At 40.3% G+C, this 16795-nt stretch overlaps 1 protein-coding gene and 1 pseudogene across 1 annotated transcript in view; one reads left to right on the top strand and one right to left on the bottom strand.

Annotated features, from left to right (window-relative positions):
* LOC102497118 (dnaJ homolog subfamily A member 1 pseudogene) overlaps positions 1-393 on the bottom strand; it is a 1175-nt pseudogene extending 782 nt beyond the window's left edge.
* Positions 394-10227: 9834 nt separating this feature from the next.
* Positions 10228-16795, top strand: part of ANTXR1 (ANTXR cell adhesion molecule 1) — a 269361-nt gene continuing 262793 nt past the window's right edge. Inside the window, 1 exon segment of the mRNA XM_027772987.1 lies at positions 10228-10747. Within this exon segment, the coding sequence (XP_027628788.1) occupies positions 10596-10747 (152 nt within the window). The 5' untranslated portion in view covers positions 10228-10595.

Raw genomic sequence — 16795 nt, 5'->3', positions numbered from 1 at the left:
TTCTTTTGCAGGGCCAGTTTTCTTGTTGCACCATTATATAAATCTTCTAAGGTTACTGACAGCTGAAGTACAATGTTTTTACCTCTTCTTTCTCTCTGCATCCTTCCTCCTCCTCCAAAAAACATATCAAAGATGTCCATTGGGGAGCCAAAACCACCACTTGCTCCACCCTCTTTAATTGCCTGCTCTCCTCCTTTGTCATATAATTCCCTTTTCTTCGCACCAGAGAGAACTTCATAAGCTTGAGAAATCTGTTTAAACTTCTCTCCTTCATATGGATTCTTATCAGGGTGGTACTTCAAGACCAGTTTCCTGTAAGCCTTCTTCAACTCTTCCTGGGTAGCATTGGGTTTGACCCCCCAAAACATCATAGTAAGTTGTTTCTTTCACCATTTTCTACAGCAGGTGAGCGGGCTGAGGCCAGCGTGGGGGAGCGGGAAGGTGCACGTAGCTGTGCGCAGCTCGGGCAGGTGCCGCCCCTCAGCTCCTCACCGAGCGTTCTGGAAAGTTCCCTAAGCTTGACAATTTCTCAGTATAAAATATTTTGGTCTCTAGTCTGGAAGGCATAATCTGGCTGCTAGCTCTCTTGGATCCCAGTGAGGAATAGGGCTGAAAATCTGAGAGTTTAGCATTCAGCATTCTTCAAGTCTAAAACCCATTCCGTTTTCAGTAGAGTACTAATGGCCTCCTCCATCTACGGCATCCCCTAGTCAAGAAAACCTCTGTTTTATTCCTTTCTGAGAATAATATTCCAATTTTATGCTGGGGTTGAGAGAGAGTGACTACCCAGAGGAATCTGGAGCTCCAACTGCCTTTTTCTTTTTGAGAGAGAGGTATTTTACTCTAGGGCACATGTGCTCACCAGGGACACAGAAATAGACAGAGACAGAAAGCAAGAAGGCACCCTCCAGTGGGAATGGCCACACTACAACCCCTTTGCCTCCAGTCTCCTTTCAGGATTTTGGGCATGCATACATACACACGCCCAGTGTGAGTTGTAAATTGCCAGATCTGGGACTTGAACTGTGGTTGACTATGTGGGAGTCCAACGATATAACCATTATGCCATCTCCTGGTCCCTCCAACTGCTTTTAAATAGCCTTCCAATCACCTCCCTTGGGACAGAAGGTGGTGCTGTGGTAAAACATTATCATCTGTGTATCTGACTCACAGGGAAAGGCTCTTGGTTCACATCCAGAGATCACTGAATATGGTTGGCATGCACTTGTCCATAATCCAAGTCTGGCTGAGACTGGGAGTTGTTTGTGGCATCAAGACCCTGTTGGAAGTGCTGAATTGGAGGTTCTCCCACTCTCTCTTTCTCATGAGATGTATTTTTATACACATATTTGCTTTCCTTTATTTTTAATCTCCATGCTTTATCCCTTAGTATCAGAATTTGCAATGCTGACCAAATTAATATTTCTCACTTTCAAATTAAATGCAGCTTTCCAGCTTTTAGATTTGTATATTAGCATTGTTCCCTCTTCCCATGTTTTATAATTCTTGTAGGTTTGTTGTGTTGTGTTGCTTTCCATACTTTTGTTTTAGTTGGATTCTGAGAGAGAACAAATCCAGACAGATGTGCTCCATCCACTTTCCTTACCTGGGTGCCCCATCCACTTTTCTGTCCACTGCATTATGGATTCTTTTGGCATAATTTCATTAAGTTCCTTTCATGAATATCACCAAGGAAATCCTAGTTGCTAAATCTATTGAACGGTTTTCAGTTCTTAACTTCTCTACCTGTATACCCCAATTCAAACTCATGGCTATTCTCTCCTAGAACTGTCTTACTTCCCTTCCTGGTTCCTCTTTCTCTGTCAAGTTTTATAAAATGTTGGTATTACCCTGGGTTCTATTCTTGGTCCTAACTTCTTATCACTCTCTTCACTAGCCTATAGCAGTATTTAAGCACACTATAACTTCAATTCATACATTCATGAGTTTCAAAGATCTTAAGCTCAGGCATTGTTCCTGAGTGCAAAATTCATATAAACGTCTTTTGCATTATAATTTTGCAATAAAATATGAGGCAGTAATATCAATTAAGAGTGAAAGAGAATATATAGAAAATATTCAAGAAAATAAAGACTCAACTCAGAGAGGAAAAATGTAACCTGATTAAAGAAGCATGTAGGACTACAGTTCATATGTCTGAACTCTAAAAGCAATGAAGACTAGAAAATTATTATAATTCTATGTTAAGAGAACATGATTTATAGGAAACTATCAATATGTGGAAAAAGTATTCCAAAAATGGCTATTATTATATATTTGCATAGAGTATTGCTGTTTGCTAGATTTGAATGATTTCCTTTCATTTTTCTTCCTCTTACTCACAGTTCTTGAATTGATTGTATGATTATGAACTATGCTTAAGCTAACTCCACTACTTACTATGTTTATAATGAATTCTATCTATACTTCTGTTTTATAGTTTTCTGTTCAGACCACAAATTATAAAGCCTGTTTACCTGCCACCTGAGGTTTTTTTCCCTCTGTCTCTAAGAAATCTATTTTCTAGACAGTAGAATTCTGGGTATGGGTCTTCATTTCTTCCTGGTTGGCTCTTGGCTTTGTAATAATTCCATTGAGATTTCCCTCTATTTTAACTCAAGATATTAATTTTCTGATGCTAGAGAAGCCCTTTGTTTTATATATGACTGGTTCCACTATTTTTTCTGGATTAAATTCAAATTTAAGTACCTACATTTGTGATTATGATAATGATTGCATATCAGGTCAGTCTTCAGCCCTTGATGGGAAATATGATGGAGAGAAAACAAAATCTGGTCCATGCCTTGAGCTCTACCTAATTTAAGAGGAGTCTAACATAGCTTCAGGGGTCAATATCTATCCCAGAGGACATGCAAACTCTCTCACAAAAATGACATATGACTTCTCTGCTGTTACTTTGGCCACAGTAAGGGTAAGTAAATGCTTTTACATATGATGTTCCCAGATGAACCTACTTCTTGGACACCCACTCTTATTTCAGGCTGAAAGTCTATGCTAGCAGCGAATCCAGTTCTGACTGCTCTGGAGTAGTGCAGTAAGGAGTCAATGCTCAGAGGCCAGCTCATTCTGCAAATTCATACTTTGTTACTAGCTACAGCTCTGCCCTCAAGCTCTTCTGTGCCCTAGTAAACTATGATAGATTATTAATAGAGACAAGCATCCTGGGATCCCTTTCACTCAAGCCAGAGGCAATAGTTAGCAAGAGCTCAGATTTTTATTTCATTGCTATGGATACCTTCCTGATCATTTTCAGAGCTTCCTCTGAGTATCACATTACTAAGTAAGAAGAGGCATTTATTATATCTAAAGTAGGACAAGTCATCTCAGTGATTTGTGATCCAACAGTGCATCACTAAGGATTCAGTTATGTCAGACCTACTTCTTGGAATTAACAAGGTGGATGCAAAGAACAAGCTGAGTTTCCTATAAAACATGGGGTAACCACAGTAGGTACCAATACTTACTTACGCATTTCTGTCTCCCAACTAAACTCTATTAAGATCCATGTCATATTAATTTTGTAACTTCAGTGTAAGCATGGGGCCTGCCACATAAAAGATGAAAAATATTTTGAATAAATGAGTTAATGAAGAAGGAGGACTTTGATTCAGTTGAGGGCAATCCAAAACCCATCCCAAAGCCCTGTTAACAGCCATCCCAATGCAGAGATAAAACCCAACCAACTTGGGCTCCAGCCGAACTCTGACCAATCCAGAGACCTTAAAAACTAAGCCCATTTCATATATCAGTCAGTGTCTTTATGGATCTTTATGTTTTAAAAAACAATTATCAGAAAGAAACATCACTGGTTGTTATGAGGTACTCAGACATTTCATTAGAGTTTAGCTATTAGCAGTCTTGGCTAATAAAAACTATATTGCTGCCAATATATTATGACTATCCCCAAAACATGTTTTCTATTTGTCTTCTACATGCATTCTAGGAGACCACCAATTCCTAGTAGTTTCCAGATGAACTAGAATCTTCATCTTTGCACTTCTCCAAGTTTATAATGTGAACATCCATAGTACAGAAGCAGCTTTGGTTCACTGGTAGTAGAAAAATCAAGCACTCTGAAAGTGGTTCTTCTAGATGTGTTCTTCTCACTTCTAGAGGAAATTAACATGAAATTTCCCAAAATACCCTAATGACACTAAAAGCCAACATCTATTGTGTGCTTCCTGAGCACCACACATGACATACAGTATCTCAGTGGAACTGCAAAAGAACCCATTGAAGTAGGTAATATATTATCCTCATTTTGCAGATGGGAAGTTGCAATATGGAGAGGTCAAGGAATTTTCACACTCACCCAGTTAGTAGTGGCAGAAGTACGCTTTGCCTCCAAGAGCCTGTTGTGAGGTTACACTATTAATCCACATGATGTCTTGCCAAGAGCTCAAACAGTTTGTTGGAATTATCATTAATTTTACCTATTTCTATAGATATCTTCAGGGAAGATATAAAATTGGCCACTGTAAGAAAGTTAATTAAATATGTCCTCAACCCCCTACACTCATTTCTGACATTCTACAGATAATGTACCTTAAAAAATTCCACTGATTATTCCAGCATGAGTAAATCTTGTTCCACTTGCATAGTATCCCTCCCACACATTCCCATCCACACACAGGTGCTCACACAATTTGAGATCTAGTCCCTCTGACTTAAGACTTGGGTGATGGCCATTAGCAAAGGGATCAGAGGGGTCCAGGTAAATTTTCCACAATATCTTCAGTTCTAAATGGGTCTTTGAGAAAGATCCTAGTCTTAAATATGCCAGAGTTGAGCAAAACTAAACAGGACTGGGCTTAACTGGTCTTGTATTTAGCTCTGCACTAGCCTTGGCTTGTATAATAGTCTTACATTTTGGACATTTGTAATCTCTTGGCTTGTCAGGACCCTGGACTATACTAGTCCATTTCAATCCTCATCTGAGTTCTGAATTAGATTGGCCTGGTCTCTGCTGTAGATGAAATGAACTTTTTGTTTTTTTGTTTAGCTAAGCTTTGGGTTTTTTGGTTGTTTTTTTTTTTTTTGGATCTGGAATGGACTTATTAGGATATGCCATTATAAATTATGAAATATTCCCTGACCTTGACTAGGTCTTTCTAAGAATGTGTTCTTAAGAAGGTTTGGCTGTGGATTAGGACATATTGGGATGATGGGTGGCCTTTAGCTGAGCTGGGGTATAAACCAGATTGAACAAAATTGGTCTCTGAGATGACACTGACTGATATACGAAATGGCTTAGTTTTTAAGGTCTCTGGATTGGTCAGAGTTTGGTTGGAGCCCAAGTTGGATGGGTTTTATCTCTGCATTGGGATGGCTGTTAACAAGGCTTTGGGATGGGTTTTGGATTGCCCTCAACTGAATCAAGGACTGTTTTGGACTGAATTATTTTTAAGCTAGATTTTGTTGGACCTTGGAGAGGATATTAAAGGGACACTGGGTTCAACAAGGCTTTGACTGTTTCTGGACTGAAGTTTTGGGTTTGACCTTTGGGATATTATCAGGGCATCATACTCTAGACTATGGTTCTGTCTATGTGTCTAACTTTATTAATGGCATTTTTGCTTTCCTTATCACCAAAAGTCATTACTCAGCTGATTCATATTCTTTAGAAACTTTTCTATTTCAGAAGATAAATCACTTCTGGGAATATTTTCTTGACTTTTTATGCATGGTGGTCTCAGAAACCAGTATAATAACCTCCAAGAATCTGTGAAATATTGGACTTACTTGGTAACACAAAGTTAAGTGGAGACTATCAGATTGTCCATATTGTGACAGATACCTCTAAGACTTTCTTGGGTAGTCTGAGTTATCTGGAGCTGTTATTTGAATTTAGCAAGAACCCAGACAAATGACATGGCATTTAGAGACACAATGGGATTCTTAGAAGGTTTGATGGCAATGTTGTCCCGATAAATTTTGTGTTTAATAGTATTATAAGAGGGGGTTCACCACATGTTTTAGAGTGTGGGAGAAAGTAGTAGAAGACTGATAGACAAGTAGGTCATATTTAATAATTACTATTTCAAAGAAGAAAATCTAGTGTAGAGTATAGAACTAAAGTCTTGAGAGGGTCAGTCTAGTAAGACAAACTCTATTATTTTGAAAGGCCAGGAACTTGAAGTTCTTGGTGTCCTTAAAGATATTGGGATTCTTTCATGTGGCAAATAAAACATTTGGACATTCGCAAGTTACCCTTTACCACCTCCATCCCCAATCCCTTATCTTCTCAGAAGAGAGGTTTCCCCCCTTCTAGTAATCCAATACAATCTAATACGCCTGGCACTATTCTAATGGAAGCCTCCTTGGTGACACAGTGACAATCATGTCAAATCAGTGAGGTTTTCTCAGGACTTTCCTTCCTAATTTCCATACCAAGTTGCCTATCGACTTCTTTTTCCTCCAAGAAGTGTCCTTACTTTAGCTTCCAGATTATCATTTAGAATGCTTCCATGTGTGTGGTTGATTTTCTCCTGTACTTCTAAAATACCAGAAAGATCTATGCATAACCTGGACATCATTATGTATAAGGAGTCTTCAAAAGCTTGTGAAAAATTTATATTATGAAAATGTAATGCATGAATTTTTTTTTTCCACCAAAATAAAGTTCTACTAACTTTTGATAGCATGTCTGAATAAGGTCTAGTCTGAAGGACTAAAAAGGATAACATATCAGTTTGAGAAGAATCCTTCGGGCCAGCCAGTGGCATGGTGGTTAAGACAGCTGGATTCCACATAACTCACTGCATGGTTCTAGTTGCAGATCCAGCAGCTTGAAAAACACACTGGGCATGTGTATGTGCATGCCCACAAATCCTGAAATGAAAAATGGAGAAGGGATTGCAACATGGCCATCATGCTTCCTCACTTTCTCTTTTTCCTCTTTGTCTGTGAGTGCACACACCCTCAAGCAAATTAAGAATTAAAAGAAGAAGAAGAAGAAGAGGAAGAAGAAAAAGAGGAAAAGAATCTCTTTTAGAGAACTATGAATTCTGCTAAAATTAAAGCAAAAACAAATCTCAAATTTATGGCAAATCTTGGGTGGAAGAATGGTGAAATCATTAATTAATGCTTTACCAAAAGTTTATGAGGACAATCCCCCAAATAAATCAGCAGTTTACAAATAGATAATTCATTTTAAGAAGGGATGAAACAATGTTGCAGATGACACCATTAACAACAGACCATCACCATCAATTTGCAGAGGGAAAACACTCAATCTTGTTTGTGCCTTAACTGAAGAGGATTGGTCATTAACAGCAGACACAACAGTCAACTCAATTGATTAAACTTGCATTATTCTGCCTAAAAATTAAAATTGAGCAAACTCTCTGCTCACTAAATGCCAAAACTATTGTACCCAGATCAGCTGCAAACAAGAGCGGAGCTTTTAATGGAAGATCCTGAACAAATCTGATGAAGATCCTGAAGCATCTCTTGGAAGAATTCCAACATTTGGCTTTACCAATACTATCCTGAAGACAAGGCATGATCAAAGTAATGGCTATCAAGAGGAGGAAATGGTCCAGTTAAAGCAAAAGAGGACAGATCGAGAGCTAAAGTTATGGCCACAGTTTCTTGGGGGACATTTTGTTTGTTGCCTTTCTGGAGGGTCAAATAATGATAACATCTGCTTATTATCTGAGTGTTCTGGTCAAAAGCAAAGGTCATGGCCACAGATTCTTGATTGTGGCATTTTACTTGTTACCTTTATGGAGGGCCAAAAAACAATAACATCTGTTTATCATGAGAGTGCTTTCAGAAAGTTACCTGATGCTTTAGCAGAAAAATGTTCAGGAAAGTTTTACCAGAAAGTCCTTCATAATGACAATGCTCCTGCTGACTCCTCTCATCAAACAGGGCAATTCTATGAGAGTTTCAAAGGGAAATCATCAGGCCGCCATTGAGCAGTCCTGATTTGATTCCTTCTGACTCCTTTTTGTCTACTAATATCTCTAAAAACCTTCAAATCTTCAGTTAATAATGTAAAAAGACCGCATTGATATTGTTAAATTTCTGCAACCCTCATTTCTCCAGGGATGGGTTAAATGACTGATATCTTCACTTACAAAAGTGTCTTGAACTTGACAGAGGGAATGATAAAACATAAAATTTATATTTTAATTTTTTTTTCTGTGGGTCAGGAGTCAGGGAATGGCATAGCTGAGTGGTTCTGGTTTGGTATCGCTCATGAGGCTGCAGATAAAATGTCAGGTAGGAGCCAGTCCCAGTAGTGAAATGGTAATATTAACACTCCATGATGCTAAATCCATATGGGAAAGCCACAGTTCATGTCCCAGCTCTCCCTGTGCAAGCAGGGCACATGTGTGCCCATGATTCTGGCTGACGGGCTGGGAGTAGATCATGGTGTAAAGACCTTGTTGGAGATTTCTCTTTCTCTTTCTCTCATCTCGCTTTCTCATGGAATAAAGAAACAAACAAACAAACAAAAAAAAACAAAAAACAAAAAGGAAGAGAAAGAAATAAGAAAGAAAAGAGAAAAATTGCTGGCCCGGGCTGTAACCCTCTCAAGTTTAACAGGAGTTAAATGAACTATTTCAAAGATGGGTCACTCATATGAGTGGCAAACGATGTTACCTGTCTTGAGGTAAATTATATTATCAACAGGGAATCTCAGTTTCCTACCACATGGATTCTTTCACAGAGCTGCTTGAGTGTTCTCATGTCATGGCAATGGGCTACCCCAGAGTACGTCATCCATGTGGAGAAACCATAATATCTCTTATGGCCCAGCTTCAGAAGTCACACACCATTAACATGCAATATCTTAATTACTTACAAGTCAGTCTTATTCAATATGAGAGGTTAATACCAAGAGGTTAGGAACACTGGGGATCATTCTGGAGGTGGCTAGTGCAATACAATCTTCAAGACTTACTGGATAACACAATTATTGTTTAATGGAGGACCCCAAGACCTAGGACCTAGGGAGAAACCCACCAGGGAAGGTTACACTGGGGTGTAGGGGTCTTGGAGGCTTACAAATATTGGAGAAGAATCTTGGAAAATGGAGCATGAGTGTGTACTGAGGACTCCCAAAGTGGCCAACATGGGAAGCTAGGCCAGGGATTCTGTCTGACCTGGGGGCTCAGAGCCATTCTAAAAATCTCCAGTTTGGAAAAGCTACCTCAGGAACGTCCTATCAGCACCAAACTGCTTGAGCCATCTATGATCTTGTAAGTTGTTTTCTTCCTCTGTCCTAAATCAAAGTTAGAGAGAAAAAGCCAAAGTTCACAAGCTTAAAAGAAGAACTGTTACCACAGAATCCCCACAATATGGAAATGTTGGATAACTGGACAGCTCAGCTCTTCCACGCTTGGAGTAGCCTTGAGTACCATGCTCTGTGAGACTGTGCTCTTTTCAGATTGGACCCTGGCAATCTCCTTTACGCATGCACCAAGACTATGTCGGGTCACTTGGATGATTCAGATAACAAAGGCCCCGTTTTCTTTTTCTTTCTTTTTTTTTTTTTTTTCTGTCCTACTTAATTTGCACAATGGCTTATTTAGAAATGTCTCTGCCTGAGAAATAAGTTCACTCCAAATGTTTACAGTAACCCTACCAGCAGATTTAGGCTAGGAAAGGAAGAGGGGATTAAAAAGACTAGAGAGGGGACCAGCAGATGGCGAAATGGTTCGGTTGCTGGACCATCGGTTGCTGGAGTCCACCGCAGTTTGAGTCCGGACCCATCCGCTTAAAACTCATGCAGGTCCTTGTGCATGCATGCCCAAGATCCAGAGAGAATGGAGGAGAAGGGATTGCGGCGTGGCCACCATGGCCCTCAGGATGATTTCTCGTTTTCTGTCTCTATATCTCGCTGAGTCACTGGCAAGCGCAGGCGCCCCATGGCAAAATAAATAAATAAATAAATAAATAAATAAATCTCTCTCTAAAAAAAAAATAGGCTAGAGAGGATGAAGTGGCCATGGAAAGGAAGGTACGTGAGTAAAAGACAGGAATAAAAAGCACGCACAACTTACTTTTTAAAAGGGTGGTTTAAACCCAGAGCCTGAAGTTCCCCTGCCCAACCACACTCTCCAGGACACCGAAACGTGCTTTCTCCGTCGTGGGCCACAAGGTGGCACCCTTTGAACTTTTTTTCTCCCAAAAAATAAGTGGGGGTAGAGAGGAGGGAGACTGGGCACAGCATTCTCTTAACCAAGAACAATTTGAAAACCCACCCCATAATATTTAAAATCTGGGACAAAGAGCCGTCAGGACGGAACTGCTCCAATTGCAAGTCCTCCGCGCAGCCTCGGGAGCGGCCCGGCGGCTCGAGGCCCCAGAAGCCCCTTTAAAGAAGCGGAGTACAGTATTGGGATTCTTGAAACCTGAAACCCTGAAACCGAATCGAAGCGGAAACCAGAAGGAAAACCTTGAACTCCTCCAGACAATTGCTTCCGGGGAGTTGCGAGGGAACGAGGGGGAATAAAGGGCCCGAGAACAGGGGCCCTCGGATGGCGCGTCCCTGAGGGTCGTGGTGTGTTCGCGGACCGTGGGCAGGAGAGGACCGGACCTTCTCCCTGGGCAGCGGGGTCATGGCCACCGTGGAGCACAAAGCCCTCGGCATTGGCTTCAAGTGCCTCTCTTTGGCCACTCTCGTGCTCCTCTGCTCCGGGCAAGGCGGACGCAGAGAGGATGGGGGTCCAGCCTGCTACGGGGGATTTGACCTGTACTTCATCTTGGACAAGTAAGTGCTCCGGGCTGTCTCATGCCAGCCTGTGCTGGCGATGATGCTTTCACCCCGGGCTGGGCTGCTGGCAGGGTCGCTTTGGGACAGCACCATCTCGGGGACCCAGAGGGACCGCGGAAGGTGGCAGCAGAGCCAGCCCCTTTGTTGGGAAGCGCTCCTCCCATCCTTCTCCGCCGCCCGAGCGCGCAGGGAAGGCAACGCTGCTTGTTTGGGTGACAAACTTCTTTCTGGCGTGCTCTCTTGTAACTGAAAGGCGAGCAAGGGATTTTGAGGATGCTGTTGACTACGCTTCTGCGAATCCTTCCCGTTTGCGTGAGAAAAGGTTGCTTACCAGAGGCAGAGCTTGCAGACCCTTCTAAAGAGGTCGGTCATCTGTGTTTTTGAACAGCACAATCCCACATAGTGTGTTACCTTTGTTCCTCAAAATAGAATGCGTTTTCGGGCTGAGCAGTTCCTGAAAATAGGACTAAGGCGGCTTTCTCAGTCTGGGCACCCCGGATTTCAGCTTGGTCGCTCTTTGTTGTGGAGACTGTTCTCTGCCTTGTAGCAGCATCCCTGGCCTCTATCCACTAGATGCCGGTAACATCCCCCCTCTTGCCCTGCGAGTGGTGACAGCCAAAAATGTCTCCAGACATTGCCACATGTGGCAGAGAGCAAATTCCCTCTCCTGATGGAGGAAGCCAGATACAGGCGAATTCAAGTTCTTGGCCATTTGACTGGTGGGCTACCAAGGAGGTGCAGGAGTCCTGGTTTCTTTGCTTTGACTGATAGTGGTTAGGCTTGAAGATTTTGTCCAGGGGATAGCTGAACTGTGACCAATTAAACACTTCCCAAGTCCCCATGGGTCTGCCAAGCTGCAGTCATTCAAGGAAGCTTCATGCTATCTGCTAAAACCCAGCTTCGGTAATAACAAAGCCCCTCATAGGAGATCTGTGCTCATTAAAACTGGGAGCTCTGCAGTGCCAGGAGAGGCGCTTGCTGTTACAGTGGTTGGGAGATGAATTTCACAGACTGGAAAGTATTTGGGAGTTGGAAAAAGAGTCCTGCAAAATAAGCTGGCCAGCTAGACACCAAATGGGCTTTGCAGTTGCCCCTGGAGTTTGATTTTTCCATAAAGACTGTTTTGAACTCCAAATTCTTTGGATGAAAAGTGAGCTCCCTTTCTTGCAGATTTATGAGAAGGTGCATACTGAAAATATACTCCCATGCTAAGAAACGGAATTTCTTTTGTTACTTCTAGTGGCTGAGAGCAACTAACTCACAGACTCAGAAATCATGGCTGAAAACGGTCAGAGATGCCCAGCATCCGTGGGTTTTTTTTTTTTTTTAAACCACTTCAGAAGGATATACAGGAAACCTTGAAAAAAACGGACAGAAACACCATATCCCTGAATGGAATGACTCAGTACTGTAGAGATAGGTTCTCCAAAAAAATATTATATAGATTGAATTAAATTTTTCAGTCAAATTTCTGAAAGCATTTATTTTGGAGTTGGGAGAAGTTTAACAAAATGATTCTAGGGTTACCTTAGAGAATAAACCGGTAAAAAGAGCTAACACATATTTGGAAAATAAGAATGAAGAAATATTTTCTCTTCAAACATTGAAATGTATTATAAAGCAAATTGATGAAACAGGGCGGCAAAGGTTAAAGAATAGTGGACAGAATAGAAAAATCTAGACATAGTTCTGAGTTATGTAAGCATTAAGTAGCATTTTAAATCAGTAGGCAGTGGATTCATTATTTTTAAAAATGGCTTTTGGACAAATGATCGATACTATTGGCAAAGAAAAAAGTTAGATTTATACTTTTCACCGTATACTGAAATAAATTCCAGTAGGACTGAAATGTAAATGTTTAAAATGAAATGATCAAAGACTAAAGATCATTTGGATAAATATTTCTGTAATTTTAAGTTTAGAACTTTTAAAATAAGACAATAAGGCAAAAACCATAAAGAAAAACACAGGAAACTTTTGACATATTGAAATGTTACACTTTGCTAAGTGAAAAATGCCATACATAAAATGTAAAAACAAGTTACAAAAACATGGGCAAGCAACATCGGTCACTCTCTAAAGCTTGATCTTAATATGGAAAATGCAGTAAAAAAAAATATCACAATAAAAAATAGCGTTAGTGCATAATTCACTAGAGAAAATTATATTTGTTCAATAAATGAATAAAAAAGTTCAACTTCACTAATCAAAGAAATGGGAAAAATCAAACAAGATAAATTGTATTAGATTAGCAGAGTTTTATAGAATTACAGTCATTAGTATTAGACAACTTGTGGGAAATAGAAACTATTATATCTTACAAGGGAAAATATTCATTGGTACAGACTTTCTAATCTTGAACTGTCCAGTAGAACTTTCTAGAATGGTGGAGGTGTTCTATAACTGTGTTGTCCCGCACAGTAGCACTAGCCATATATGACTATTGAGTGCTTGAGATGTGGCTGGTATAATTAAGAAAATGAACTTAAATTTCATTTAACTAATTTAAATTTAAATACCCATATGTTGCTACTGTGTTAACTGGTATAGACAAGAAAATAACTGGGCAACATATATCAAATGCTTTAAAAAATAAGAGGTAAGCCTTTCCATGTAGCAATTTTATGTCCTAAAGAAAAAAAGCCCAAATAGTCACAAAGAATTCCCTTCACATATGTTCATGGCAGTGCTGGTTTTTTAAATAATAATAAGCTAAAAATTACCTAAACCCAATAATAGGGAGTTTATTTGGTAAGGCATGACCTATGCATAATATTGAGTGTGTATTGACTATGGAGCATGTTTATAAGCTATTTAAGAGAAATATGTAATGCTCGTAATCCACTTTTTATAATTATCAAATATGGTTTGCATTATGATTCTACCTATGTAAAAAAAACATACATATGTAAAGAAATGGTTACTAGACAAATAGTTGATAACATGGGCAAAGAAATATGTTAGATTTATTCTTTACACCACATGCCAAAATAAATTCCAGGAAGATTGAAAATTTAAAATGAAATGACCAAAAAAGTATTTACCCAATATGGTAATAATATTTATCTCTAGAAGATAGGATTTCAAAGTTCTAGCTCTATACTCATCTGAATTTCAAAATTTTCTATAATGAACTTTATTACTTTTACATTCAACAAAAATAAGTTATTCTGAGTTTATAATAAAATCATGGTAAGTGCAGTTAACCAGCATACCAAGTTCCAAGACCCTCGCTATACTGAAGGATGCTCCTTCTTCTGTATTTAATCCTCAAGTAAATCTTAAACTACACTGTAGGATCTTAGAAGCACATTTGGGACCCAGAATTCTCCAGGAAAAAAATGACAGAGAGCCATCTATAGGCACATACCTTTACAATGAGGTGGGTGCCCTCGACTTTAGTTGTCCTACTGCTTGAAGAGAAGGATATTTTTGTGCTGGAGGGAAAACAAACAAACAAACAAACAAGCTTGCTATAACTTGGTATCATGGTACACATATCACCAGCTTGCTATCTCAATCCAGGTTAATTTATGTGATTGTTGAGTGCAGAGCTGGAGGATGGGGCAAAAGGCAGTGACAGCAAATGGGTCCCTGGGTGGTCCCAGAAGACACGGTCTTCTGTCCTAGAAAGAACCTCCTCAGATAGTGCTGTCCAGCACCAACCACAGCAAAGTGGAAAGAGAAAGAATGCTGACTTGTCTTTTTCCTTGAGCTTCTGAGATCCTCTGACTGGCAAGACACAGTCTACAAGCTGAAACCAACAGATCCCAGGGGCCTGAACCACTATTCTTCTCCTACCCCTTCAACTCTCTTTTCCACCCCATGACTAGTTCTCTTTTCCATGGCATTAAATCTCAGCTCATTTCAGCTTAAGCAGGATGCTTCTCTGGCCTGGAAGAAACCCAGATTATACATTTAATGGAATGTCATGTTTTCTCAACCAGGAGCAAAGACTTATATAATGATAACCTAGAATACCACAGTAACACAATAGGGCATTATTAGCGGCTTTGGCAACTGGGCTGGTGGACTGGGCTGCTCAAGGCTTTATACTGATGGAATTTCATGTTCATTTAAACATGCTTTTCTGGTTATAGTCAGGAAAAGTAGATTGCTGGGAATTCAATCAGGGATTAAAAAGTCAGATTTGGAGGGCCTCTGTCTAGAGAAAAACAGTGAAGGAGCTGCTATCCTCTTTTAAGTCTTCCAGAGCAGTCTTTTTGTTGTTGTTGTTGTTGCTTTTTTTTTGTTTTTTTTTTTTTTTTTTTTTTTTTCCATAGAGCACATGTGCTCACTGGAGAGAGACAGAAAGAGGAAAAGTGAGAAATCACCCCTCACGGGGATGGCCATGCCACAATCCTTTCTCCTCCATTTTCCAGTGGCTCAGCTACCACACCACCTGCTGCCACCACCCCCACCCCCACCAGGGAAGTCTTCTAAGACCATTAACCAACATGAATATGAGTGTATGTGTCCTCTCATGCAGGACCCTTCTATTATTGTAGCATATATCTACATATCATATATTGTTCTATTTTTAAGCTATTAGTCACTTACATGGACAAAGTGGATTCTCCATCATGAAAGAAAAGGAAAGTGCTGGCTGTAGTACATGTGCCCTAAAGATGTCAAAAATAGAATGTGGGACCAGAATGGGAGGAGTGGAGGAAATAGTAGGCTGGAGGGTGGGAGTAAGTGCTGAACAGCTTTATTTATTAGTCTTTTCAAAAGCACAGCCTGCCATTTATTTCCTGCACCCCATAAATTCTTCCATTTGTGACCCCCCCCAGACCCATCATGGGCTCTTTTCCCATAAGATCCCCCAACTCAAGATCAGCAAATGGCACATTGATTAAGTTGTTGGACTCCCACGTAGTTGACCACAGTTTGCGTTCTAGACTTGGCAGCTTGAAACTCATGCCAGGTGTGTGTGCATGTGTGCCCAAGATCACAAGAAGAGAATGGAGGAGAAGGGATTTCAGCTTGGCCATCTCTCCTGGGTGGTGGTGGGGGGTGATTTCTTGCTTTCTGTCTCTGTTTGTCCCCAACTCTCCTCTGCCACTTACTTTTTTGTTCAGCCCCAATTTTCTCTTTCTCTTTTCCCCATCCAAGTCCTTATCTTTCCACCACTGCACAATTGCATGAGTCCATGGTGGTGCTGATCTTAGGACCATTACTGTGCATTTTACTCCAAGCAAAAGGTCATTAGATTTTGGTAGCAACATCATTAGGCTCTCTCATGAGGGCCCCAAAGCAATGTTATTTGGTAAGTATGGCAAGTCATGGCTGTTCCTAGTTTACAGAGTAGAAAACCTGTGTTGAACCCACTGAGTTAAGTGACCTGCCCAAAGACCTAAGATTATATCATAACAGAACTAAGAGGACATGTCTGTTTCTGACTCCCAGCCTGGCCCCTTCTGTTCATCTCTGCCATAATGAAAAGCACATGACAGTACAACTAGAGAAACTGGGTGGATTCCAGGAATTAAAAATCCCTGCATCAGAGTTTCAGTAAACCATGGTGCAGAAGGCAATTAAGGTTACTTAATTGAGGAGCTACTGCACCACTGTAAATTGTCTGTGGTTGATTGAAAGTTCCAGGGACTCCATTCCCCTGCAGTCCAAAGAGATACGCCAGAGATCTGGGGAGTTTAGACCCTAAGGTGTGCTCAGGATATCTGATTAGGATACTCTCAAAGTCCCATAAGTTAGCAATCTGTTCAGACTGATTTTGATGGAAAAGAGAATTTTAAGTCTCCAGAAGAGCTAAAATGCATAGATGATGTAGCTTGTTTTCAGAAATGCTTTGAAAGATGACTTAGAATAGTAAAATACAAAATTAGCTCTGAATACGGAGAAGAAAGTATCCATTAGAAGGTACCAGGAATTTCTTTCTTTCTTTTTTTTCATATAGCTGGCTTGTATGATTGGTTTTAGATGCTCCTGCACTTAGGTTCCATGTTTTGAGAGAGCTTATCAGGCTGGGCAATAGTTGACAGAACTGCCCACAAATGAGAAGGTTTGGCATATGGGTCAAAAATA

Source organism: Tupaia chinensis, unplaced genomic scaffold (genome assembly GCF_000334495.1).
Source record: "Tupaia chinensis unplaced genomic scaffold, TupChi_1.0 Scaffold000316_1, whole genome shotgun sequence".
NCBI lineage: Eukaryota > Metazoa > Chordata > Mammalia > Scandentia > Tupaiidae > Tupaia > Tupaia belangeri.
This window is presented reverse-complemented; position numbering and strand designations above follow the sequence as displayed.